The 26222-nt window shown below is 40.0% G+C and overlaps 10 protein-coding genes across 14 annotated transcripts in view; 5 read left to right on the top strand and 5 right to left on the bottom strand.

Moving 5' to 3' along the window:
- LOC111595692 (tyrosine-protein kinase Fer) overlaps positions 1–9586 on the bottom strand; it is a 31229-nt gene extending 21643 nt beyond the window's left edge. For 3 of the 4 annotated variants that reach the window (XM_023309534.2, XM_023309537.2, XM_023309536.2), the window contains exons 1-3: positions 9436–9578; positions 7786–8100; positions 5134–5321 (exon numbers count right to left, since the gene is read on the bottom strand). In XM_023309534.2, the coding sequence (XP_023165302.2) occupies positions 5134–5321; positions 7786–7981 (384 nt within the window). In that variant the 5' untranslated portion in view covers positions 7982–8100; positions 9436–9578. Of the gene's footprint in view, positions 1–5133; positions 5322–7785; positions 8101–9435 lie in introns of all 4 variants that reach the window. The other variant, XM_023309535.2, reaches the window with a different exon arrangement.
- A 3760-nt stretch (positions 9587–13346) lies between these two features.
- Positions 13347–14765, top strand: LOC111595704 (odorant receptor 85f). Its single transcript, XM_023309549.2, has 4 exons — positions 13347–14122; positions 14177–14378; positions 14437–14592; positions 14655–14765. The coding sequence occupies exons 1-4, from the start codon at positions 13347–13349 to the stop codon at positions 14706–14708; spliced, it is 1188 nt and encodes a 395-aa protein (XP_023165317.2). The 3' UTR covers positions 14709–14765.
- LOC111595700 (protein FMC1 homolog) lies at positions 14713–15194 on the bottom strand. Its single transcript, XM_023309544.2, has one exon. It carries the CDS (start codon positions 15079–15081, stop codon positions 14773–14775), a length of 309 nt encoding a protein of 102 aa, XP_023165312.1. The 5' UTR covers positions 15082–15194; the 3' UTR covers positions 14713–14772.
- A 1498-nt stretch (positions 15195–16692) lies between these two features.
- Positions 16693–17704, top strand: LOC111595720 (omega-amidase NIT2-like). Of its 2 annotated transcripts, none has more exons than XM_030225700.1 (2): positions 16693–16781; positions 16852–17704. In XM_030225700.1, the coding sequence occupies exons 1-2, from the start codon at positions 16763–16765 to the stop codon at positions 17682–17684; spliced, it is 852 nt and encodes a 283-aa protein (XP_030081560.1). In that variant the 5' UTR covers positions 16693–16762; the 3' UTR covers positions 17685–17704. The 2 variants fall into 2 exon arrangements, with proteins under 2 accessions (XP_030081560.1, XP_030081561.1); XM_030225701.1 differs by having other exon boundaries at positions 16710–16781; positions 16875–17704.
- Positions 17705–18188: 484 nt separating this feature from the next.
- Positions 18189–19456, top strand: LOC111595711 (omega-amidase NIT2-like). Its single transcript, XM_030225702.1, has 2 exons — positions 18189–18513; positions 18573–19456. Exons 1-2 carry the CDS (start codon positions 18495–18497, stop codon positions 19391–19393), a joined length of 840 nt encoding a protein of 279 aa, XP_030081562.1. The 5' UTR covers positions 18189–18494; the 3' UTR covers positions 19394–19456.
- On the bottom strand, positions 19400–21001 carry LOC111595707 (golgin-45). Its single transcript, XM_023309552.2, has 2 exons — positions 19718–21001; positions 19400–19615 (listed from the first exon to the last, which is right to left on the bottom strand). Exons 1-2 carry the CDS (start codon positions 20930–20932, stop codon positions 19481–19483), a joined length of 1350 nt encoding a protein of 449 aa, XP_023165320.2. The 5' UTR covers positions 20933–21001; the 3' UTR covers positions 19400–19480.
- Positions 21002–21094: 93 nt separating this feature from the next.
- LOC111595713 lies at positions 21095–21652 on the top strand. The gene has a single exon (XM_023309557.2). The coding sequence runs from the start codon at positions 21313–21315 to the stop codon at positions 21601–21603; it is 291 nt and encodes a 96-aa protein (XP_023165325.1). The 5' UTR covers positions 21095–21312; the 3' UTR covers positions 21604–21652.
- LOC111595706 (LMBR1 domain-containing protein 2 homolog) lies at positions 21642–23936 on the top strand. The gene is made up of 3 exons (XM_023309551.2): positions 21642–21812; positions 21872–23230; positions 23291–23936. Exons 1-3 carry the CDS (start codon positions 21642–21644, stop codon positions 23912–23914), a joined length of 2154 nt encoding a protein of 717 aa, XP_023165319.1. The 3' UTR covers positions 23915–23936.
- Positions 23937–24075: 139 nt separating this feature from the next.
- LOC111595712 lies at positions 24076–24368 on the bottom strand. Its single transcript, XM_023309556.1, has one exon. It carries the CDS (start codon positions 24366–24368, stop codon positions 24078–24080), a length of 291 nt encoding a protein of 96 aa, XP_023165324.1. The 3' UTR covers positions 24076–24077.
- A 23-nt stretch (positions 24369–24391) lies between these two features.
- LOC111595708 (tubulin beta-2 chain) lies at positions 24392–26216 on the bottom strand. Its single transcript, XM_023309553.2, has 2 exons — positions 25597–26216; positions 24392–25542 (listed from the first exon to the last, which is right to left on the bottom strand). The coding sequence occupies exons 1-2, from the start codon at positions 25987–25989 to the stop codon at positions 24595–24597; spliced, it is 1341 nt and encodes a 446-aa protein (XP_023165321.1). The 5' UTR covers positions 25990–26216; the 3' UTR covers positions 24392–24594.
- Between the last annotated feature and the right edge of the window lie 6 nt (positions 26217–26222).

Below are 26222 nucleotides of genomic sequence, written 5' to 3'. Positions count from 1 at the left end.
ATCCATCTGATGACCATAAAATGTATTTATAAATTATATCAGACTTCAGTTATTTGAGCATATCCAAAATGTTTCAAGATTTCGATAAGTTTAGATCTGTGTATTCATCATTCAACAGTTTTTTTCTTAATGCCAATAACAAATTTTCATCTGACTTTGGAAGTATAAGTTAAAAAAGTAAATTGGATTAAAGTATCTGTGTATTGCAAAGCTGGCCTTAGTAGAGTCTAGAGCGCTATTCATTGATAAGACAAATCGAACATAGCCCTCAGTAGTCACGTCTTATGAAATTTAAACCATTTTTTTAAATATATGAGTTAGTTAAAAGAGTTAAGTAAATACCAAACATTAACTTAGGGCAATATAATTCATATTTTATTTTATTATTAAAATACAAAACTTTTCAACATTTGAGCAGAAAGTTCGTCAGCCGAATATATAATTCGAAATATGTATTACATATTTACAGTTATAAACTTCATAAAAGGTAATTAAGTTTTTTATCTATATTTTTCGATTGCTGATTTTATTTAGCAGGAGAGGAAAACGTTGGGCAACATGAGAAATCTCACAGCGTTCGGCTGCCGGCAGACGGAAGTAATTATCATCATCCTAGTGGTAGAGTCGCTGTCATCGTTGGATTTTCCAAAAAACACGCACTGGGCGCCGTCGCTTCGCGCTCAATGCAAAATTGCAATTGCAATTGCAATTGACTTAGACGCCGGACTTTGGCGATAAGATTTGCCTTTGGCTGCGCAGACAGCAGACAGCAGACAGCCGACAAACGACAAACGACGAGCGACGAACCCAAAACGAAAGTTGCTCAACTGCAGACTTGGCAATTGATGGCGGAACTTGAAAACTGGCTAACGGTAGCATGGCCCAGGCCAGGCCGGGCGGATGACGATGCCAATCCATGCCATTATATTGCAATTATGCGAACAACCCCCACGGAAGTGTCCTTCACATCGTTTGGGTATTTCCACCCTTGGCGTCGCTTGGACGGTGCGCTCCATGGCGTCATGCGTTCATTTCGTTCACAGATTTCGCTTTTGGGCAACAATTTATTTGGCTGGCTATCTGCGCTGCTGTTTTCTTGGCGCACGCGACTCAATACACGACGTTTAGCTGGCAACAACAGAAACACAGCCACATGTTTGTTGTCAACAAATATCAGCTCCAATTTTTATGCTGCGTGCCACTAGATGCTAGTTGGCAGCTGCAGCCGCTATATAAGCGATAAAATCTCTGGCCTCACTCGCATGCAGCTTATGGCCGTGCCTCGCAGACAAAGCACAGATACAAAAGTATCTCTGAGTTGGGCGCGCTCAACAGCAACGGCAATAGCAACAACAGAAACAAAAGCTACAGCAAGAGCGTGTGCCCTGTCTTTTGCTACCCGTTGTTATTGCAAGTTATGCAGCTTTTGTCGCAATGTCAAGAAACTTGCTTTTCCAGCTTCAGAGGAGCCAACAAATACTTTGAATCCTTACCTATGCCTATGCCCATGCAGCCATTACTTAACTGTGTCTAAGCAAATCAAAATGAGCTCCAATTGTATTGAAGCTTTGATTTCGGCCTAAATATACAGCTAAAAATATCTATACAATTATATGCTGAATGAAGTGTCTATGTAGCAAAAGTATTGGATCTTCAAGCATTATTCAATCTAGCTCCAATAGAATCTTGGTCATGAGAGCTGCCTCAGCGTGGCCGTTTAGTTAAGTTAAATTTCAGTTTTGATCTCATGCATTGCAGCATCAATTGTAAATTGAGTTAATCGATTTTATTTTTTATTTTTTATTTATTTATTTTTTATATTATGAGTGAAATGTTTCTGTTTTGCTCTTCCAATTCTAAATGCGATGAAATTGACAATTTTACAGATAGAATTTAGTATTGATCTCCATTCATTCTCGAGCTTCTTTTTTGCTCAATAGTTATCAATAGTAGTAAGTCGAGTACCTTTTGGTAGACCCTCGTGCGTAGAGGTCAACGCAGCTCACTTAAACTTGTCACATCAAGAGCTTTATGCCCAACTGTGGAGGTGGAGATGTCTGCGTGACCACGAAACTTTGGAAACATTTGCCTGCTCAGAGGCAAAACTTTGATATATATAGACTCTCGATGTTGCCCGATTTCTAAAATCTACTTTTCAAGTACATGTGTAGGCATTTATCTTGTGGCGATACACCCTTAAATAAAGAAGTACAAATACATTTGACTCTCTGAGTTGCGCTGTTGCTTGTTTGCTAGCCATATCTTATCGGCTAATCTGGCATACCAAAGGCGCACTGAATTGCCAGTTGCTGTTTATGATGCTGGCTGGGACGCAGCTATGGTGCATGTGTTGTGTGTGTATAAAGATACTTCAATTGAACCTATTGTAATTAATACAAGTGCGCACTGCCTCAGGCAGTGCCAGCGGGAAGGGCGGTGGTTCTCTATCTCCCTCTCTCTCAGTCTCCCTTTCCCCTAGTGTGTTGTGGGTTTCGAGAACGTAGTGCCTGTCGTGGCTTTCTGCGCTCTATCAATATAAAAATGTGAAGCCCCAGCAAAGCCGGGTGGAAACCCACCCGGAAGGCAAATTCCATTCGCAGTCGAGGCTGCTCTAATGCGTTTCGCTTTCCATTTGACTCATTTTGTTTGCTCTTCTGCATATGCGGGAGTGAGTGCAACAGCGCTTGTATTTGACAACCCAAAAGATACAAGATACATTCAAGCAATTTCATATCTATTAGCTAAACGCATGGGCGGGCGCACGACTTCGTTGGCGCCCTTAAGTGTAGTCAATTAATAACCGAGTCAGCGGCAGTTGGTCTAATGCTTTGTCAAGCATTTGTCACTGCATTCTGGCCAGTAATTGAGCCACGGACTAACATTCTTGAAGAATTGTAGTTATTTTGAATAGGAAATTCTATTTGAATTGGGCTCTCATTTGAAATACGTTTTCATACCCTGCAAAGGGCAGTTCAGGGAATATTGGTTTGTGTAAATGTTTGTAACAGGCAGCAGGAGACGTAGAGTGTTCTTAATAATAATAATAAACAGCTTGTATATAATGGGAATTTTCTGAATGGCATGGATATATTAACGACAATTTAAATTGTTAAACTTTATTATTTATTATTTTATTTAATATTCAAATTCCATGTGAACATTTATGACTATTATAGATAACACACATCATATAGTCCACTTATTTTAGCTTGTCTCAATCAGGTTCTGTGCGAATGTATGCGTTGATGTCACAGGCCTTAAATGCTACACATATACATTTTTAGCTTGAGTGCCAGACACTGTTTGATTAATCTATTTGTGAATCTCAATTGCCTCACTGATATCGTCAATAATTTATTATGAAACAAATGCAATATATATATAATTATAGCTTAAAGCTGCATTCAAGCAGCTAATGAGACAGCATCCCAAAAAGAGCGACTAAAATCATTTAAAGTTGTCGCTTAGGGCTTAAATAAACTATTATTTATTGATAGTTTGCTAGACAGCAAAAAGTTAAATAAATATTATAAAGTATAAAAACTCTACACAGCATTTCTAGTTATTCTCAAAGCGAGTATTTCGCTACCAAAACTGCTCCCAATATGAACGACCCACTTAAGCCGCAGCAGCACAATTTTGTCATCTTCTGCTGCCCCCGTTGCTTCACTCTAAGTCAAGTAGTTGTGGCTTTACCTGTTTTCTTCAATGCATTGCAATGAAAAACAAAAACAAGTAATAGTTCGACGGGGAAAATCGCTTTAGCAGGTGAAAACTTGAATTGGCATTAAAATTTACTTGAATACAATTTCTCGGAATAACGCCATAAATATTATAGTTAATCAGCCATGTTCTGTTTTGACTAAGTTAAAAGAATGTACTAAATAAATACATAAAAAAACTTATTTTTATATATGCCAGTTGAAGGCGTGGCGATTGGACAACACCTTCCACAAACAAGCAGAACTTCAAATTGGTAAAAAAATAGGTTTCTGTAGAGCTCCTCAGTGGAATAATATATTTATATATATAATACTTATATTTATTATATATATAGAGGCTATTATAAATCTGCCAATATACTTGACATAACTATAATAATGGATATGCTTTTTGAAAGAAAATGAATATTATGTTGCTCGTGTTTTTTTAATAATTTTCAAGGTTAGATTAAACTAGATATAAATTTAGAAGGAAAGAATTGGATTTGCTCATACAACTTTTAGTTTCAAGCACCTAACTTCAGTCAATTATTAAAACTGAATTTTGTGCTCTCTATTCATTTAAATTCTATGCAAATTTCTAGTTCTATATAAATATTCTATTTAAATGCAGCCCCATCTAAAACACGTTGTTAATAAAACAAATAGAGAATTGTTTTTAGATCAATGCCGCAGGAAGGCGTTCAACAATTCAAGGTAAACATTTGGTGGCCTGGCGGGAAATACAGATATAAATAATTAAATTGGGCCATCGATAAATTTGGCCAACTTTCAGCGCTGGCTATGTACTATCTAGCAGGTCGTCGTCAGTGGCAAAAAAATTAATTTCTAGGGCCTAATGTTGGCTCTGATCTATGTTTTAACGCTGGCTAGGCTGGGTTAATAAACTTGTCGTTTCGCTGATGACAAATCAGCTCCTCTTTGCATAACAAAAGCCGCTCTTAACTTAGAGTCGTTTAAGCTGTTTACAAATCGACAGCTTGTGCCAGCCCCGGCAGACACTTAGATGTTTATGTTCCTATAGACACTTGTCCATTTGATACACTTATGTGTGTATATAGACAAGCTTATCATGTTTATTTTTGATTGTGTATAGCCATTTCAATGGAATGCTCAGGCACAATAACAAAAACAACTTCAATACGCTGACGAATTGGCCAAGCCATCTCAGCTGAATCTGCGATTGACAATGGTTTTTAATTGGCCTTTAAACGATTTTTTGTAAGTTTCTTCAAGCTAGCTGTATATCTGTGTTATGTATCTTAACTTTTCTTGGATCTATAAGTTGCAATATGCAAAGCAAAGTTAAGTTCTGTTTAGGGTAAGCGCTTGGATTGTCATATATTTTATATAATTTAAATATAATTTATATAGCCTGAGCGCAACTTATATTTTTGTTTTGTTAACTCACATGGTTGAGGCGTGCCGCAATTTTGGCATGCTCCTCCTGGTAGGCTTTGCGCGCCTTCCTCTTGTCCTGGGAGAGATGAGCTAGCTTATCGCAGATCACCTCCAGCTGTTCAGCATTCAATTTGAATTGCTTGGCCTGTTGGTCCAATTCGTCCATATAGGATCGCCAGGATTTTGTGATGAGGCTGCCTGAGAACAAAAATTTTCAAATAATTATTGCAATTCTTAGGGCTCGAATTTGTTTGTCTTGTGACTCATTATCGATAGAACTTTACGCTCTAATCTCCAACTCATTTTGCAGCTGTCAAAGACCGAAGCTTACTTAACTCAAATGATTCATTCATGCGGTTGTAACAGAATCTCTTCGAACAGAAATATTTTTTATAACTACACAACTTCAACTTGCTTTTCTTTAATATCAAACTCGAGTCAAATAATTCTATATCATGAAATCAGACGTAAAGTTCATGGTCAAGGTTAAAGCGAATCAAAAGTACGTCACGAAATGCAATGCAAAAGGCAAAAAAAAACAAAATTGAATCGAGAAAGAACTGCAATCTTTGCCACATCGAAGACTCAATGCCCTTACATATGGAAACTTTAAATTAGAGTAAGGCTCAAGCGATCCATAGAGAAAATTCTGTTTGTGAAAACTTCAAGAAGACATTCTCGTTTTTTCTATTCTCTATAATACAATTCACGAATAGCTGCAGTTTCTGGAAGTATCCGACCAGACCAAGTGCGATAAATAATGTGGTTTAAATTGTAAACAATATTCGTGCTTCGATTACTTTCGTACCCAGCGACAGAATAATGTAGAAAGCAGCAACAGCACCAACTGAATAGCCAAGAACTGACACGAAAATTTATACCAATTATTTATTTACGAGTATATCTGGCATTTGTATGGCTACAACTAGCAACAGCAGCAGCAGCAGCAGCTGCACGTTGTTGACAGCTTGATGAGCTTGAAAGGCAAGGTGCAAGGCTGTATCTTTCAGATACAGCAGCGTCAAAACAATTAACAGCTGACACATGTCAATATTAAAATACATATATTCAGAGCAAGAAACTGCCTCGTGATTGGTTCGATTTGGTAGCTGATATAAGTTCATAGTGGAAGACATTCACAGCAAAGAATTTGCCTATTGAGTAAAGTAATATGTCAACTAAAGTGTAGACAAAAAGAAAAAATCATCGCTTAGTAACAACGGATTACTTAGCTTGGCTCAAAGGTTCATTAGTTTTATGGCTAGGAACAAATTGTGCAGAGTTCAAAAGTTGGCAACTGTTCATTGGCGGACTGTGAGAAAGATGCATCGATGATGTCACTTAACTGTATTGGACTCATATGCCAAAGATCAAAGGTTAGGCTGAAGCCTAATTGAATGTTATTGGCATGTCGCATTCATTTTGGATGAATCGTTAAGAAAGCTGAAGTTTTCTTTGACGAGTTTTGCAAAAATAATTATTTTCTTAACTGGCATCAGAAACCTATAGTACAGCTATTCACGTCTTTATTTGTCGTTGTCATTGCAATTGGCCTGGGTTGACTGACCATGGCAATTGGGGACTGACTAAATGCACGCCTGCCCTTACTCCTGCCCCTACCCTGGCCAGGCGCCAGCGAAAGTGAAAGCTTTCCGGCGCATCGCTGCCTGGCTTATCGGCTCTTGTGACTAATGGCTGTGTGGGCAGTGTCTTGCAGCGTGGCTTTGAGCAGGCCTTTCCCAACGGACCTCAAGCAGCAAAACAACCTTTTTCGTGTGAGTAATGCAGAAGCTTTGTGTCCAGATAACTCAGCGTAAATTCCAAATGCTACGATATGACGTAGCCGAGTGCAAGCACAAGTCTGATTCCACAACAAAGTTTTTATAATCAAATCAAAGCAAACTGTTTTATTAACTAAATCATTTTTGATTTGTGACTAGAATTTGGACTATCAACAAGAAGAGAGTAACTGATTGTAGAATAAGTGTGAATAAGAATAAGATAAAAATACTATTGGTAGATATTTTATCTATATCTAGTCTTAATGAATCGATCAATTTGACAGCTCAACTAGCAAGAAGAGTAAAGGCAAATGCCACACTGAACTTTGTTGTGAAACTGATTTTAAATACATTTTCGAAGATCTATTCAAAATGAATTTTCTTTTGGTTTTCATAAGGTTTCTAAGCTATAATTAAACATAGAAAAAAATGCATTGGATAAGATTATGCTCGTAAATAGCGCTCAGCAGGCATTATGTTGGTCGTCTATCAATCTATTTATCTAGTCTTAGTTTTGAGAATTTTCAATTCATATTATTTGGAAACAATATATGAACTATTCATATATCTACAACTAGATGTATACCCATATATATATAAGAACTTTGTTAGCTTTATCTTAAGTTCGTCAAGCTGAAGCTGCAGTCTGGATAGCATTGAGTTGGATACAGGGCATCTTCTGCAGTCGGAGCACGCTCACGCCTTATCACAGATAGAAATTGGTTTCCATTCTACGTTTTTGTTGTTCGAATGATATTGAGTGTGTAGGCAATTGAAGTTGTAGAGGAGCTCGGGAAAAGTTATCTGAGCCATGGCAATTGCATTGAAAGCTATCTTATCAGTGAAGTATTTGCAAACACGGATGCTTGTGTTTGGCTTACCTTGCATTTCATCAGCCCGATCGATTTTGAGACCCTGTTGAGCGACGGCTATCAAACTGATTGCGTACTCCTTGTCGCATTTGGCCTTCATTTGGATGGTTCGTTTCATGGTCTCCATGAGACGCAGTTCCGCGTCTTGGCGCACGATTAGCGCCTCGTGTGCGGCGCGGCCCTGCAGGGCCGTTGAGAAGCCCATTTTGGCGCTTGTGTGAAATATGTGTTAAATGCTCGAATCTTCAAGTTTTTGGACGTATTTTTTGTATTTGCTTTTGCCAATGAGTCACAATTGCATGCTTATATCGAACGCAGCGAGGGCTACAAAATTAAACAGAAAACTTAGCTTCACTTCAAGAGAATTGCGCAACGCAGCACAACACGACACCCAAATTCACAAAAACCAGGCGCAAACATATGGCAAACACTTGTTGCATGCCAATATTTATGGCTTTAAGCTGTGGGGAGTGCTTCTACTCTCTTTTTTGACACTTTTGACACTGTGCCTGCTCTCCGATCGCGCTCCAAGGGCCGCAGCTGAATCGAATCACTTATTTTCGTCACACACTCATTGGAAATTTCTTAAAAAAAAACTTTCACATGCACTGATTGTTGTTTGTTGTTGTTGTTTGTTGAACTTCTATTGCTGTTGCACTTGCTGCGACATTTGCTAATTATACAAGGCGACATTTGAATAGCGGCTTCAGAAGCCAACACTTTTGGCTAATTAGTGGAGTGTTTATTTTTGGACAGACTCTGAATTAACATGATTAAATGACATTTCAGATTTTTGGGGGTTTTTTTGTTGTCCGTGTAGTGAAGGCTCTTTGAAGATTTTTCAAACTGCGTTTCTACAATAATTGTTACTCTTTTCGTTGGTGGGTAAACTTGTTTTCCCCGCTTGCGGGCAAGCAAACAAAAATAAACATTGGCCCAGTCGCTTCGACCTGCGAGGCAGTCAATAAGGAAGCGACGCGACGTCAGCGGCGCTGAGTGCAGCACAAGTACGTGTATCTTACGGATACACAGATACTGGCACTGATACAACGCTATGCTACAGAACTGCGCCTGCCGCGCCAGAACAACAACAGTTTGATGTATTGTTTGTGTCTGTGCGTGTTTTGCTGTTCGTCTATATTGGAGTTTACCAAGTCAACTAAAGCATAAACGGGTTAGACAGCCACTGCCGCAGCCGCAGCCGCAGCCACTGCTACTGCCACAGGCAAGAGCCAACAACAGCTTCAACTGTGCTGGGGAACATCTGCACTTATAGATAAATTACAACAACAACAACAACAACAACAACAACATCAACAATAACAACAACAGCAGCAGCAGCAAGAACCTGAACGTATAAACGAAAGCGCCGTTATTAGTATATATACAATTTATATTTAAATTTAAGCATAAATGCACTCGAACGAGAAGATCGCTCAACAAATTTCATTTAAATTTGCAGTAAACTTTTCGCAACTTCTTATAAACTTCTTTTGATCGCACATAAATTATAGGCGGGGCTGTCACTTGCAATTTGCGTAATCAGCGCGTAAACCTTTCGCACATACATTATCTACACATTAATATAAACATAAATAGATCTTGTATATATGTATAAAATATATTTATCAAACTGTTGAATGCTTGCGCGACGGTTACCATGGAGACAAGTTTCGTATCGTAAGATGCTTCGCCCTCACATGGCCAATTTACAAAGCAATCCAACAGATGCCCAGAACACAGAGGTTCATACCGCACACATAAGACAAAACTCAACGCAACGTCCGAACGAACCAAACGACTCGAATGCTCAGCGTGAACTGAAACTCGACCAATACAAACGCCAATGAGAAAGCCGAATAACGACATCGCTGACGTTGCGGCGAAATGGCATGAGAGAGCGCAAGAAAACCGGTTGCACATAACCCAATAAACAAATCGTGCAGTGCCTGCTGTGAACAAGCGACTTCAAAAAAGGAAATGGAATTATTTCACTTTTCATAACTGAATGAATTTGAACTCGCTTTATGATATATAAATAAATAAATATATATATATATATATATATATATATATATATATATACTATATACTAATATACCCTTAAAGTCTTAATGCGTTATTAAGCTGAGAATTAAGGTAAATTTAATTTATATTTGATCTTAGTATTAGTCTCTATTCTATATTATATTCATTTCTAAAATATTTATATGGTTAAACTATGTATAACAAAACTCCCACCTTAGTTAGATTGGCACTCGCATTAATATTTTAGTTTATGTTTATGCTGCTTTAATCTCAATTTCATAATTCTTCTAGAGTTTGCTCAAAAAGCAATCAATATCGATTGGTAGAGCAAAGGATAAAGGAGCAAAAGGAACTGACTATGCCCAGCCACTGCGGTAGACAGCCAGCCTGTTGCCCATTTAACTAGCCCAAACCTCGTCTGCTCTCGTCTGCTTTTATTGTTCTCAACGCGATTCATTGTTGTATTTCTTGTGTTTTTGGGGTTTACGATTTTTGCCGTTGTCTATGAGACGGCTAACGCGCCGTGTTTATTATACTCGTTTAAGAAATGGAAAGAGTATATTAGTTTTCTACAATTTCAGTCTATTGAGAGGGAGAATTGAAGCTTGGAATAAAAACTCGTGGAAATTGTTACATTCCTTAGCTGTTTTTTTCTGGAATATTCAATATATACAGATGATATGTTTTCATATATCGAAATATATAGTTATGCTTATAGGAGGCCTGATCGAACTTTCACAGTATTTAAAACAGAATCACTAAGGTTTACAGATTGATCTTTAAATTAATTAGTCGCTTGACAAATTTAAACGAGTATTATGCAGTCGGATGCGCCAAATTGCAATGTGCAGTTTCACTTTGGTTGGTCCTCCCGCAATGTACAGACATCCGCATAAACAATTTATCTCTGCGGCGACACGCTTAGTGTGATAGTCCTTTTTTGTACTTTCCTGTGGGTGAATATCGAGTTAACTGCAGATTTCTGTGATCACATCCTGTTTGCCAAACGTATTCCACTTGCACTTTTACGAATTTATTCTTCTCTAAATAAACACAACCTTAACATTCTAGCTAAAAATCTAATTTTAGCTAGAGACTATTGTTTCTTTGATTTTTTTGATTTCGAATGTTTTGAAAACGCTTGAGATTTCACATGCTGAGGGAATGCGTCGGCCATCTGTTTGTATATGAGCCGATTATATAGCCATATCAGCTGAACCTTTGAAAGTTCGCAGCCAATTGAAACTAATGAATAAATTACATGGCATATGTACTATGGAAGATAGGAAACTTTGTGCAAGAACTCCGCAACGAGCTGAATTCCTTCTCCATTTACGCATATTGTCCGTAACGACTTGAAATCATGTCTCTGCGAACTGGAACTGAAAACAATAGCAACTCGCCAAATTGTGTAATATGCAAGAGGAGGAAAAATAAATTGCCCTGGGTATGAGTTGAATGAGTGAAGGAAAACTAAATATGAATAGCGCAATAGTGTTGGAATTGTGGGTAACATAAGCACTTAAGCATTTCTACATTTCCTTAGCTCCCTTCGCTTGCATAACAAATATTTAATAAGTTTTTTAATTCTCTTTACTGTTACAGCAATGCATAATGACACTAGAAATAAAAGACTTTTGCTGCACTCTAAAGAAATTCCAAGCAACAGTTCCTTGCTGCTTAGCATTCTGCTCAGATGGAACCTATTGAGGGAGCTACCCATAGCCATACCATTTGATTGGTATGTGTAAGAATTCACAGCAACAACAAACATAGCAACGATGACAAATGAAGAGACAATGACAAGAACTACAACAATAAATAAGACGGCTGCAAAGCGAGAGTGACAGACGATTAAATACTCCGTAGCCAGCCGTAGAAAATGTTGTAGAAAGCAATTAGAAGTTCCTTAGATTTGTCTGATTGTATGTATAGTCTGTAAATCGAAATTGATTAATATAAGGCTAAAGAGCAGTTAGAGATAATCCCAAGCAAAATATTCACGGTTTGATTGATATATTTTGATTCGAGATTCAGAATTCGAACACAAAATTAATAAATCGGTTATATATAATGAAATATATATGAATTGGAATGTATGATAAACTGTCTTCATTTGTGAATTTTCCGTTAAATGAATAATAATAAATTCTAATTTAATTGCAATGGAAGTTAGAAGTGGTATAGTAAAAATATTGAATTTATTGTTAACACAGGGTATAACATATAAAGAACAATAAAAATTACGAAGAGACTTCAAGAATCAATGTCTTCGAAATAACAAATGTATTTGTTGCAGTACTTTTTTCATTTAAATGTAAATTTATAAATATATATGCATAAATATACTCATATATATATATATATATATATATATATATATATTATATATATAATTTTCATTGCAACCGCTGATTAATTTAATGTGGCTGTTATGTGATGTTGTGGAGTATTGGGTCAAGTCGGTTTCAAGTCCTTTACAAAAAGAAAATATATATATATATATATATATATATATATGTGCCAGCTTATTCAATCAAAAACTAAAATTGTATGTGGCTTAAGCTAGTATAAAAATAAAATTTATTCATTTTTTTTTCAAAATAATAAAGAATATTAATATTATTAAAATTTAGGTTAGGCTAAAAAATACTTGATATATGTGTGTGTGGAAAGAAACTTAATATAATTGATAAAGTTTCAACATAAAAAGGGAATTATTTTTGGTATACAATTAACAAAAGCCATAAACCAACCATTTTGGCATATATAGATAAATATCTATATATCAATATTTAAAATATGTATGTTATATTCATATACTTTTTCAATGTTTATACTATGTTAGGGCCTATGGCCTATTAGTAATTATCTACTAACAAATTATGTCGACTTCACAAAGGTTGAAGAATGAAAAGGTCGCTCAAAACCAAATGAATGAAATGAATCATAGAACTATTGAGATTCTTAGGCCTACCAACTGTTTGATCTAAATCTACTTTCTTTCATAAAGATCTTTTTAAATCAAATAAATAAACTATTTATTATCTTGATAAAGTTATATAGTTATGGTAAATGTCTGTTTTATGAAAAAACTATTTATATACACATATATGTGTACATATTACGCACGATCTTTGCTTCTTAAAAATTTGATTCACAAATTGATTCGCTCAATTGATTTTAATTAATGTTAATTTGAGGCTTGGTGCTTCACGTTTGGGTCTCCAGTAAGACTGTAAGATATATATGTATTTTAGATATGTAATTCCTTTAGAGCATTTAAGTTTTCTTGCTTACATTTATTATATAGCAATAGATGCGTATTATATATGCAGTAATAATGCGTGAATTAAGGTGTTTAATTAATTAATGTATTTTTAATGTCTAATGGACTTTTATGCTGTTAATTGTTGTGGCGTTAAAACCACATTGTCACCCGTCAAATATCACACGTAACCACATGAAGTTCTCATTTATCACACCTGTATAAATACGTCTTAGCCAGCAACGGGGTCACAGTCCAGAAATATACTTTCGCCATGGAGTCAGAAAATGGGCTCTTCTATAACTATGAGGACTTCACACGGATACCAACCATCAGCTACAGACTTTGTGGCTTTGATGTGCTCGATACAGCCAGCAAGCCTCGTCCCATATGGATGAAGCTCTATCACTGGGCCTGCGTTTGCTCTCACATCTGCTGCGTGTGGTTCATGTTCCGGCGTATCATTGAAAGGGACACAATTGGCAACAATATTTCGCTGATAATGCGTTACGCTACTCTGGTGACCTACGTCGTTAACTCGGACACAAAGTATGGGACATCACAACAGAAACACGCTTTTCAAAGGTTAAATGGTAAACTTGCTGAGCTCTTTCCAAAATCCAAGCAGTCGAAGATTGATCATCGGATCAATGAGTATTTCTGGCCACGGCCAATAATTGTGCTTATTGTGGTCTATTATGGATCGTCAGCAATGGTCGTAGTGGGACCCCTTCTGCAATCAGTGTATATATATCTAATGGAGCAGCGCTTTTCTTACGTGCATTGCTATCCGTATTATATATTCGATCCGGAACAGGATCCATTGTGGCAATACTTCCTAATATATACTTTGGAGTGGTTGCACAGCACCTTGATGGTCATATCGAATATGAGCACCGACCTGTGGCTGGTCAACTTTGAAGTGCAGATATGCATGCACCTTGATTATATAGCTCGATCGTTAGAGAACTATAAGCCCAGTAGCACGCGAGACTCCAAAGATCGAAAATTCATTTCTCAACTGGTGAACAAGCATAACAACTTGCTAGAGTAAGTAGATGTCTACTACAAGTTTCCAGAATTATTCACAATCTCAACCTATAGACTCCAGGAAGACATTAATGACATCTTTGGCGGCTCACTCTTGTTGAGTCTTCTTACAACTGCTGGCGTATTTTGTACTGTGGCTGTTTATACGCAGCTTCAGGGACTCAATCTGGAGGGAATTACCTACGTGGTCTTTATGTTGACGGCCACATCTCTGGTTTACTTGGTTTGCTATTATGGCGAGAAGGTCAAAACTTTGGTAACTATTATACTTCAGATCCATTTGAACGGACCCTCAAGAAACCCAATTCTTGTAGAGCACATATATAGCCCATGCCGCCTACAATCATAACTGGTCAGATGCACCGCCGGATTACAAAAGATCCATAATGATTATCATCGCACGAGCCCAGAAACCAGCTGAACTGACCGCCATGGGCTATCTATCTGTATCCTTGGACACATTTAAGCAAGTAGGTAGACAACAGGGCTTCGCAACCTACTAGATGATTATAGTATATTCATAAAATTTCAGGTAATGACGGTAACATATAGGGTCTTTGCGCTTATCCGACAAATGATTGAGTAAAAAATAATTTGTTCAATATTTATTGCTGAGCACTGCATAGTTTATCTACATTAGTAACGTCCCATCACTTGGGATCTGTAGGCAACTTGAAGCCAACACGGTCTGCTGTTTCTTTCACTGTGCGCTCGCCACGACCATGATACTCCTTGTATAGCTCACTGTATCTGCGCAGACTGCTCAGATATGTTAAATAAGTTTGGCCCAAAAATGCTGCCTCGTCGCGTGCCTTGCATAGTTGTTGATCGGTCGTCTCATATTTTTTGTATTGTGCCAGAATATAGCGGGCGGCCAAAGAGTCTTTAATGTTGCCAGGCGAGTGAGCAGCTTGTCGTAATTCATGTAACAACGAGCGTAACATTTTAGTTCCCGCCATTTGAGGAACTTTTCTTTCTCTTGAATATATAACAAATAGTAACAATTCACGATTATGTGATTGCCGAATAAATAATATTAAACAGCTGTTTAGTGTGGAGCTGCCACTTTTGTTCACTATCGGCTTTGTGTACGATTGTGGCAGCGATACGATATTATATAAATAGTGTGGCCAGGCTGTTTTAAATTTGTATCACAGTTCACAATTGAATTACAAAATAAACTAAAGGGTTTTTTTTATCTTATTTGTCTTATGTATTAGGTAGTTCACTAAGTAATTTCGTTTTATGACATCAGCTGATCCAAATGAACTTTTTCGCAGCCAACTTCTCGCTTAACCGCTTTACCGTTATACATTTCAACAGGTGATATAGTAAAGCTTATTTGTAGAAAGTGTTGTTGGATTTTGTAAAATAGTTTTCATTTGGCGCCATATTGAAGATGAAAGATGAAACAATATTTTCGGTCTATTTTACTGTTTTACTATCGTAAGGGCTAAAATGCAGTTAAAGCAAGGCAAAAAGTATGCGATGTGTACGGAGAAGATGTGTTGACAGAACGCCAATGCCAAAATTGGTTTGGAAAATTTCATTCCGGCAATTTCAATCTTGAGGATGCATCATGTCCTGGAAGGCCTCTTGAAGCCGATGTGGACCAAATAAAGTCGTTAGTCGATGCAAATCGTCGAATAACAATTCGAGAAATTGCAGAAAGATTAAATCTGTCAAACGCGACCGTTCAGAAGCGCATGAAACGTCTAGGATTAAGTTCCAAACTTGACATATGGGTTTCTCATGTTCTTACAGAACGAAATTTGCTTCGTCACATTGACGACTTCGATACGCTTATTCGACGTCAGAGTAAAGATTCATTTTTAAAGCGCATTGTTACCGGCGACGAAAAGTGTAAAGCGCAAGAGATCATGGTCTAAAATGGATGAACCATCTCAAACCGTATCAAAGCCCGATTTTCACCAAAACAAGGTTATGTTGTCCGCTTCAAGGGGATCGTTTATTTTGAACTTTTGCCGGATAACACAATTAATTCTGAAGTTTATTGCAATCAACTAGACAAATTAAATGATGCACTCAAAGAAAAGAAACCAGAATTGGTCAATAGAAAAGGTGTAGTATTCCACCAGGATAATGCGAGACCCCATTCGAGTTTGATAACTCGCCAAAAGCTATTGCAGCTTAAAAAAACTTGGCACCTTCGGACTATTACTTGTTCCACTCTCTGCAGTTTTTTGCCAGGAAGGATCTAAAATTTTAATAGAATACATAATTTCATAAAATGTTTTATAAAATAAAATCGGGTTTGAATTGCACTAAAAAAAAACGAAATTACTTAGTAAACAAGCCAATATATTTGTGTTTACATAAATATAGAAACAATAATTTTTTTGTATATCATATTTACAACTATTTTTTGTAACTTGACAATCATCAAGAAGAGCGAAAACTATTTTATGTTCAAATTGGCGGTTGCCATCTCAACATTGCAGCGAAAACAAGAAATTTTCTGCACTGGACTCTATTAGCCTTGCCAGACTGTCATAAGTCATATGTATGTTTGTATGCTGATCAGATGTTTTCTTTTTTATTTACATACATCTGCTCTCAGTCAAAGTGCAAAAATTATATATTATTGTTTAAATTGTAAAGTTACGTAGCGCAGAAACGATGAGTAAGGTCACTAATAGTAAGTTAAAGTAGTTATGTACATATATATATGTATATATACGTATAAAGTAGTAATACTCTTTGGGAAGTTATGCGTCTTGCTTTATTGCAGTTGAGGGGCTCAAGGGACAAAGCGGCCAATGTACTGAATGCTATTAGCAAAATTGAAATGGCTGTTAAAGAGCATAAGCCACGTCTCATAACGTTGCCCGAGTGCTTTAATTGTCCCTACGGCACGAAATACTTTCGAGAGTATGCGGAACATATTCCAGATGGGTATACCAGCCAACAGCTGTCCAAGGCAGCGTTAGATAATCAGATCTATCTCATTGGTGGCACGATTCCGGAACTGGGCGACAATAATGCCATATACAATACATGCACCGTATGGGGTCCAAATGGCGAGCTGTTGGCTAAACACCGTAAAATGCATCTTTTCGATATTGATGTGAAAGGCGGCATTCGCTTTAAGGAGTCGGAGACTCTTTCGGCAGGCAACGATTTCACCATTATCAATGTTGATGGCCATAAGATTGGTATTGGTATTTGCTATGACATTCGCTTCGAGGAAATGGCACGCCTCTATCGTAACAATGGCTGTGAGATGATTATATATCCGGCTGCATTTAATATGACAACAGGTCCTTTGCATTGGGAACTCTTGCAACGATCGCGAGCAAACGATAATCAGCTCTTTGTGGTCACAACATCTCCGGCTAGGGACACCTCTGCCGAGTACGTAGCGTACGGCCACTCCATGATTGTGGACCCATGGGCTAAAGTCCAGAAGACTGCTGACGAACACGAGCAAATTCTAGTTGATGATATTGACTTTTCGCTGGTTGAACAAGTGCGTCAACAAATTCCCGTATTCAGTCAGCGGCGTCTTGATATTTATAGTACCGAAAAGAAATCCAAGTGATGTGTTATGGCATTTACCGTGCTACGTCTATTTTATAAAAAATGCATTTTTTTAAATCAAATATTGCTCAATAAGTGATCCTCTCAAATTTAGCAAATTGCTGCTGTTTCTTTCGCTGTGCGCTCGACCATGATACTCCTTGTATGGCTCACAGTATCTGCGCAGACTGCTCAGATATGTTAAATAACTTTGGACCAAAAAAGTTGCTCGTCGCGTATGTGATCAAATTATTTAAAAACGGCGAGCCCCATTTTAGAATTGAATCAGAAACATATTAAATGATTTATTATTAAATATAGCGAGACTATAAAATACTGAGCAATCCGTTTTATGTGCTCTTCAGAAACATCAGCGAATTATGAATATGTGCATGGAAACTAAACGGGTTTTGTATTAAATTTATGATTCTGACAAGTAATCATAGTCAAAGTCATAAGTATATTTGTATACTGATCAGAATTTACATTTTTTTTATTTACATACTGTAAGTATTTCCTTAGGGCGGTGTCTGTAATGTAGAGTTCCTCTTAGCTGTATTTTTGATTGTGTCTGAAAGCTGAGCTGTTGTTAAGTGTTGATGTATGTATATCGATTGTATGATGTTATGGAGACTGATCGTGCTCTGCCTCCCTGTTCTCTTAATGCTGATTCAGGTCAGACGGAAGTTCTTTTTGGCGATTATATAAAGCTAAGATAACACCAGCCATTAGCAATGCCGCTAAATTGTAGTGTTTTACAATGCGTGTATATGCTTATAGGCCACGTGCAAACACAATATAACATAATGTATAGTTACGTTGCGCAGAGACCATGAGGAAGGTCTCAAATAGTAAGTTAAAGTAGTGAACTGGCTAATATATATTGAAAGTAGTAATATTCTCCGGGAAGTTATGCGTCTTGCTTTATTGCAGTTGAGCTTATCGAGAGACAAAGCAGCCAATGTACTCAACGCCATAAGCAAAATTGAAATGGCTGTTGAAGAGCATAATCCACGTCTCATTACATTGCCCGAGTGCTTTAATTGTCCGTGCCATCGAAAGTATGCGGAACATATTCCAGATGGGTATACCAGCCAACAGCTGTCCAAGGCAGCGTTAGATAATCAGATCTATCTCATTGGTGGCACGATTCCGGAACTGGGCGACAATAATGCCATATACAATACATGCACCGTATGGGGTCCAAATGGCGAGTTGTTGGCCAAGCACCGCAAAATGCATCTCTTCGATATTGATATAAAAGGCGGCATTCGCTTTATGGAGTCGGAGATGATGTCGGCAGGCAACGATTTCACCATTATCAATGTTGATGGCCATAAGATTGGTATTGGTATTTGCTATGACATTCGCTTTGAGGAAATGGCACGCCTCTATCGTAACAATGGCTGTGAGATGATTATATATCCGGCTGCATTTAATATGACAACAGGTCCTTTGCATTGGGAACTCTTGCAACGAGCGCGAGCTAACGATAATCAACTCTTTGTGGTAACAGCATCTCTGGCAAGGGACCACTCTGCCGAGTACGTTTCGTACGGGCACTCCATGATTGTGGACCCATGGGCTAAAGTCCAGAAGACTGCTGACGAACACGAGCAAATTCTAGTTGATGATATTGACTTTTCGCTGGTTGAACAAGTGCGTCAACAAATTCCCGTATTCAGCCAGCGGCGTCTTGATCTTTATAGCACCGAAAAGAAATCCAAGTGATTTTTTATTGCATTTACCGTGCTACGTCTATTATATAAAAAATTGCATGTTTTTCTAAAATCAAATATTGCTCAATAAGTGATCCTCTCATTGGGAGGTGCCCGCTGTTTCTGACTCCCCAGTTGCGGCTGACATGCCGAAATGCGGACGCTGCACCTGACCGAATAGTGCTCGTATAGCTTCATCCGTAGCCATCAGCGGCTGACTAACAAATTCCAGTGCCTAGAAAACAATTACACATTTATTTGAAGTTTGTTTTACATGTTCCAACTATGTATGTGTATTTGGTTAGTTCAAAAATCTGCTATTGCATACACAATTTACCTGCACAGCGTATTTCTCGGCATCACAGAGCGGGCTGGTTGTTGCACTAGAAAGCTTGAGAGTCGTCTCGGGTATGCCCAATCCTGAGTGCAACACCATACGCTGTAGGATATTTAAGTTCTCGGCGCTAAGGCTGATTACATCAGTGGAAGGCAAATTTAGATAACGTATTTTAGCGAGGAATTTCAGTTGCTTTAGGATGTCCAATTGAATTTCGCGTATTTGATGCGTGGTGTGCATCAATTGTTTGGTCGATTCGTTCAGCATTTGATTCTTTTGCGTAAGATCGGCTTTCCAGCGCGCCAGTTCCTCGACCATGACGCTGCTGGCCAAAAACTTGGAGCGCCACACCTCGCATTGACTGGCCAAAAATTCGATTTGTTCAGTGTGTGTGGTCAAATTGTTTGCCGTATCGAGCAGAGCACGAGCTAATTGCAATTTATCTTCGGTCAGCAAGTTGACCCTTGTCTGTAAGTCTTCGCCAACGGAAGCTACTAGCAGGCTTTTAAGCTCCCCGTTAACTTGCGTCTGGAATTTATACTGCGCCTTAAAATGATCGCGCTCCTCTTGCATTTTAGCCAACTCCTGCTTGAGACGTTGCATTTCCTCGCTGCTTGCGCTGCTCGTTGCATCAATGTGTTTGGCATCGCCATCATCTTGGACAAGTTCCTGAGTGCGCAGCGTTGATACCTGATCCGCTAGAACAGCAATGTCTAAATTGTTTTTGCTAACCCTCTGAGTCCTTTGCTTAGCGGCTTGCTGTGCAGGAGTCATGGGATTCACGGCACCTGGATATGGTTCATAAGGCACGAATTTCGGTGGTTTGGTTTTCTTATGCTCTGGCAGTGGTTGAGCTGTATTGACCAATCTAGGCTTCAGCTGGATGAGCTCGCCCTTGGGCAGCGCAGGCGCTAGACTTCGGCTCATAACGTCGGGTCGCCGGTAGAGTGTGTGTAAGCCAGGCAAAGCCAGTGAAGCAGAGTTACCATTGCTTTGGGACGTCTTTGACGTAAATACCGCTTCCTGGACTATCGTGCTATCCTTGCGCGGTAATTGTGGTCGCTTGATCTTAACAGCTTCGAAACTTGTTGACGATTGCTCTTCGTGTCCTACTTTCGTTGAAGTTGAGATGTCAATGTGTTCCATGCCGTCACCGCTTGTGCGGCAAGATTGCACTCTGCTATCACCATCGTTTTCTAAGGCATCTGTATTCATGGCTTTTTTTTTTTAATGACAAGTCTTGATGTCTTTATATTTATACCTACAAAAATTTTATTAATTTTGTTGCCAACAAAACAAAAACAATAGAAGTGAAGGGCTGCCAACTCGTTTTTTTTTAAATATTTGAATGTTGCCAACTCACTTTTGCAGCGCTGCCAATCGTAATTACAGTATAATATATATGTGAAAAATCGATCTTTTCTGATTTAATCAGAGAAATAAATAACAAATTGGTTACGCGGTGTGTTATCTGAAGTTCCCGTGACGCATATTTCATAATTTGCAACCAAGCGCATGCTCGTATTTGTCGATGCGGGCGTTTATATTGCTATAAAATCTGTTAGCATAAATGCACTACCGGCAGCTGTGCGAGTATGTCGACGACGGAGAGTGAGCTGCTTAGAAACATAAATGAGAAAATCGAACTGATTGAACCTAGCACAGGAAAATTGTTTTTCGAACACAAAACTGAGCTGGTGTTTGTAAAACCGCGTTTGATACCCCTGAAGTCTCAGGCTTTGGAGAGTCTCGAGGAAATGCATCGCGAAACAGCTCGCCAGCTGCAACAGAAACGCACAAAGTGCATCAACAATAACAAGAAAGAGAACGCTGTCGAAGTCGACGTTGTCGCCGCCGCCGCCGCCCTGGCTCCGGCCATCTTATAATAAGGATTATCAACTATTTATTTGCAAGCAGCTTTAATATGGCGTACTTGCTGACCTTTGGCGTAATTGGTGCATTGGTCCTGGCCAGCTTAATGCTCTATCGATATGGCAACATTCCACGTCAACACATCCTAGTCACACTGTCCGTGCTGACAGCCTGGTGTTTCTCCTTTCTGATAGTGTTCACCATACCTTTGGATGTAACATCGGTAAGTGATCGACAGTAAAAAAGCACTAGAAATATCTCACATAGAATTGTTTGTTGCAGACTTTGTATCGACAGTGCGTGGAAAAACATAAACCAGTTCCAGAATCAGAATTGGGCAACAGGGACAATGGAAGCATTATAGCTACAATTACCACCCCCATGACCAACAATGTTCACCCAGTAGAATGCCAGGAAGCCTGGGGAATGGTGCCTGCATACGTATTTCCCAATTTATGGCGCATCATCTATTGGAGTTCGCAGTTTCTCACGTGGCTAATTATGCCGATGATGCAATCGTATCTCAAGGCTGGCGATTTCACAATAAAAGGCAAACTCAAATCGGCGTTGATCGAGAATGCAATCTACTATGGCTCCTATTTGTTCATATGTGGCGTGTTGCTCATTTACATTGCTGTGAAAGGCGTATCGCTGGATTGGCAAAAGCTGAAAGCGATTGCTTCGTCGGCATCTAATACATGGGGCCTTTTTTTACTCATCATACTGCTAGGCTATGCTCTGGTCGAAGTGCCCCGTTCACTGTGGAACAATGCCAAACCGGGATTTACGCTACAATACGCATATTTTAAGGCTGCGAAGCTCAGCACGGATAAGGCCGAGGCGGAGGAGCATGTCGATGATGTGTTAGAGTCGCTGCAGTGCATCAGTCGGGCTGTGCCTAATAATCATGAGCTACGTCCGTGCGTCGAGACAATAATGCGAAAAGTACCAATCGAGCTACAAGAAAGAGCCACTCGTAATTTTGCCCGCAGCGGAGGCAACGGCATGGCCGGCACCACCTCCACCATTGTGCCCTCTGAGAAGGCACTTGTGCGCATACACAAACAGGTAATCAAGTCACTGCAAACATTGCAACGAACTGAGGCATTGTGGAGCGTACAGGTGAATACGGTCCTCCATCTGGAGGATGTCGCTCGCAACGTACACTCTGCTGAACGTCGATTCAAAACGGAGTTCCCACGGCAACGTACGCAATTGGAAAGAATCTGCTATAGCGCCACAATACAATGGTACTGGGAGTGCCTCTTGAAAGCGCCGTTCTTTAAGGCGTTGTGCGTGGTGACTGCCACAATGTCTGCAATGGTCGTGTGGAGCGAACTGACCTTCTTTTGTCGCCGCCCCGTGTTGTCTATATTCGCGAATGTCATTAACGTGGCCAACTCAAACAATGACTTCTTCACCATTGAACTGTTCTCTATGATCGTGCTGTGCTATTTCTTCTACTGCACCTATTCCACCATTCTGCGCATACGGTTTCTGAACTTATATTATCTGGCACCGCATCATCAGACGAATGAACACAGCTTGATATTCAGTGGAATGCTGCTCTGTCGATTAACCCCGCCCATGTGTCTTAACTTCTTGGGACTCATTCACATGGACTCGCACATAATACAGAAGGTAAGTAGGTCTAACCAGTTCTCTAAAGGCATTAAACGTTAAACGTTTGCTATTTTGCAGCGCATTATGGAGACTTATTACACACAGATAATGGGTCATATGGATGTCATCGGTATCATTTCCAATGGCTTCAACATTTATTTTCCCATGTGCATGTTGGCATTTTGCTTGGCCACCTGGTTTAGTCTGGGCAGTCGGGCACTCAACGCATTGGGCTTTCAACAGTTCTTGCAACACGAAACGATTGCAACGGAACTGGTGCAGGAGGGCAAAGATTTAATAGCGCGCGAAAAGCGCCGCCGACAACGTGCCGAGGAGGCAATCGCTAGGCGGCGCGATTTCACGCGACCCGATGCGCTGCCCAACCATGATTATATTGGTAAATATCGTGCCGGAGCGGGCGGTGGTGGGCTAAGCAGTGGCGGCGTTACTGGCTCATTTGCCAGCACTCGCACGCCGGCTGATGGTTTGCTACGAGATGGAGATGTCGGCTATGACTACGCTGCTGTGGCCTCCTCGTCGGCCCTGGGTGTACCACGCTCGTTGTCGGAAGAAATCAATGAACGCTTCGGTGTCAGCACTCAAATGCAAGTCGGTTTCCGAGGCGCCAATGAGCCGGACGATGAAGAGAACGAACGTCGCATAGTTGGGCCGCCGCCACGGGGTCTTTTCGATGATGTGTAGAAGGCTCGAAATTTACATTCTATTGTACTTCAAATGTATATCGCTGTATAACTTAATAAGATGAATATTATCTCAGTTCTTTAGTTAATTTAATTTAGTTTAAGCTTATTCGCTGCTGTTCCTGTCACAAATATTGTAATCATTTAAATAAACACCATTGGCGCTAAGTTTTTTTGCGTAATGTGTAAGGCTTGAGAGGCTTTCGCTCGTTGTTCGAGTTGTTTGCACAACTGCAGTCAGCATCCGCACATGTGTCTTCCTCCTCCTCATCGGAGCTGGGCGTCACGAAATTCGTCTGTTTTCGTAGCTCCGAAACGGGATGCGGCTTGATCCGCTTGCGACCACGAACGAAGCCGCATCGCGATGAAAGTGGCGTCTCGGGCACTAGCAAAGACATCACCTCCGATGTCAGACTGACAGCCGCTCGTAGAGTTGCCCCATGACTGCCAGGCATGACAAATAAATCAGAGAAGCATATGAAGTTTTTCGAAACACGTTTCTTTTATTCGTGTATATACATTTGTCGCACCATCATTTAGGAAGCAGAACATTTTAACTATGTAACAAATAGCGAACACAAGTGGAAAGTATTCATAGGAATATAGTAGTCGGTCGTTTGTTTCTTCTGTTAAGGGTTGCGCGTACGTGAGTAACCTCAAATGTAAAGTGTATTTTTCAAACTATTCATCGCCGCCACCCTCCTCATCCTCATCGAATTCACCCTCCTCGTCGGCAGTGGCCTCCTGGTACTGCTGATATTCAGATACCAAATCGTTCATGTTGCTCTCGGCCTCTGTAAATTCCATTTCATCCATACCCTCGCCGGTGTACCAATGCAAGAAAGCTTTGCGGCGGAACATAGCCGTAAACTGCTCGGAGACACGCTTGAACAGCTCCTGAATAGCTGTCGAGTTGCCAATGAAAGTGGCCGACATCTTCAGACCTCTAGGCGGAATATCGCACACGGCTGTCTTGCAGTTGTTCGGTATCCACTCGACAAAGAAGCTGCTATTCTTGTTTTGAATATTGAGCATCTGTTCGTCCACCTCCTTCATGGACATGCGCCCACGGAAGATGGCCGCAACGGTTAGATAGCGACCATGTCGTGGATCACAAGCGGCCATCATGTTCTTGGCATCAAACATCTGCTGAGTCAGCTCGGGTACGGTCAAAGCGCGATATTGCTGGGACCCACGAGAGGTCAACGGCGCAAATCCGGGCATAAAAAAGTGTAGACGCGGGAAAGGCACCATGTTGACAGCCAGCTTACGCAGATCAGCATTTAGCTGACCGGGAAAGCGCAAGCAAGTGGTCACTCCAGACATTGTAGCCGACACCAAATGGTTCAGATCACCATAGGTGGGCGTGGTAAGCTTCAGCGTGCGGAAACAAATGTCATACAAAGCCTCGTTATCGATGCAGTATGTTTCATCCGTATTCTCCACCAGCTGATGGACGCTTAGAGTAGCATTGTAGGGCTCGACCACGGTGTCCGACACCTTAGGCGATGGTACAACGGAGAAGGTATTCATGATACGATCTGGATACTCCTCTCGAATTTTCGAAATGAGTAATGTGCCCATGCCCGATCCAGTGCCCCCGCCCAAGGAGTGAGTTAGCTGAAAGCCCTGTTAATGCAATTAGTTAACCTCCCCTCGGATAAATTCTCTATTAGAACTTACTTGGAGACAATCGCAGCCCTCAGATTCCTTGCGAACCACATCCAGCACAGAGTCCACCAACTCGGCGCCTTCAGTGTAGTGACCCTTGGCCCAGTTGTTGCCTGCGCCAGACTGGCCGAAAACAAAGTTATCGGGCCGAAAGATCTGCCCAAAAGCTCCCGAGCGCACAGAGTCCATGGTGCCCGGCTCCAAGTCGACAAGTATGGCCCGTGGCACATACTTGGCGCCAGTGGCTTCGTTGTAATAGACATTGATGCGCTCCAACTGCAGATCACTATCGCCATAATATGTCCCCGTAGCGTCAATGCAATGCTCGTCCGAGATCACCTCCCAGAACTTGCCTCCGATCTGGTTGCCGCATTGGCCAGCCTGAATGTGCACAATCTCACGCATGATTACGAGCACGAGAAACAATGAAATTCAATTTTGCTGGAAAACTTATCCGAATTTTCTGGAGAGCTATTCCTATTTTTCTTTTTTTCAGAAGGCAGAAACCGGTTTAAACTGATTTTAACGTATAATTTTCTTACTTTTTCTCTATACGTGTATCGTAGTCGAGTCGATGTTGGAATGAGACTACTGCGAATGGGAAATGCTAATATCCCTAGTTAGACTACTGCGATCAT

The sequence above is a fragment of the Drosophila hydei genome, unplaced genomic scaffold (genome assembly GCF_003285905.1).
Source record: "Drosophila hydei strain 15085-1641.00,03,60 unplaced genomic scaffold, DhydRS2 tig00008137-arrow-arrow-pilon, whole genome shotgun sequence".
NCBI classification, from domain to species: domain Eukaryota; kingdom Metazoa; phylum Arthropoda; class Insecta; order Diptera; family Drosophilidae; genus Drosophila; species Drosophila hydei.
The sequence above is the reverse complement of the archived record's forward strand: the minus strand, read 5'-3'. Positions and strand labels throughout refer to the sequence as shown.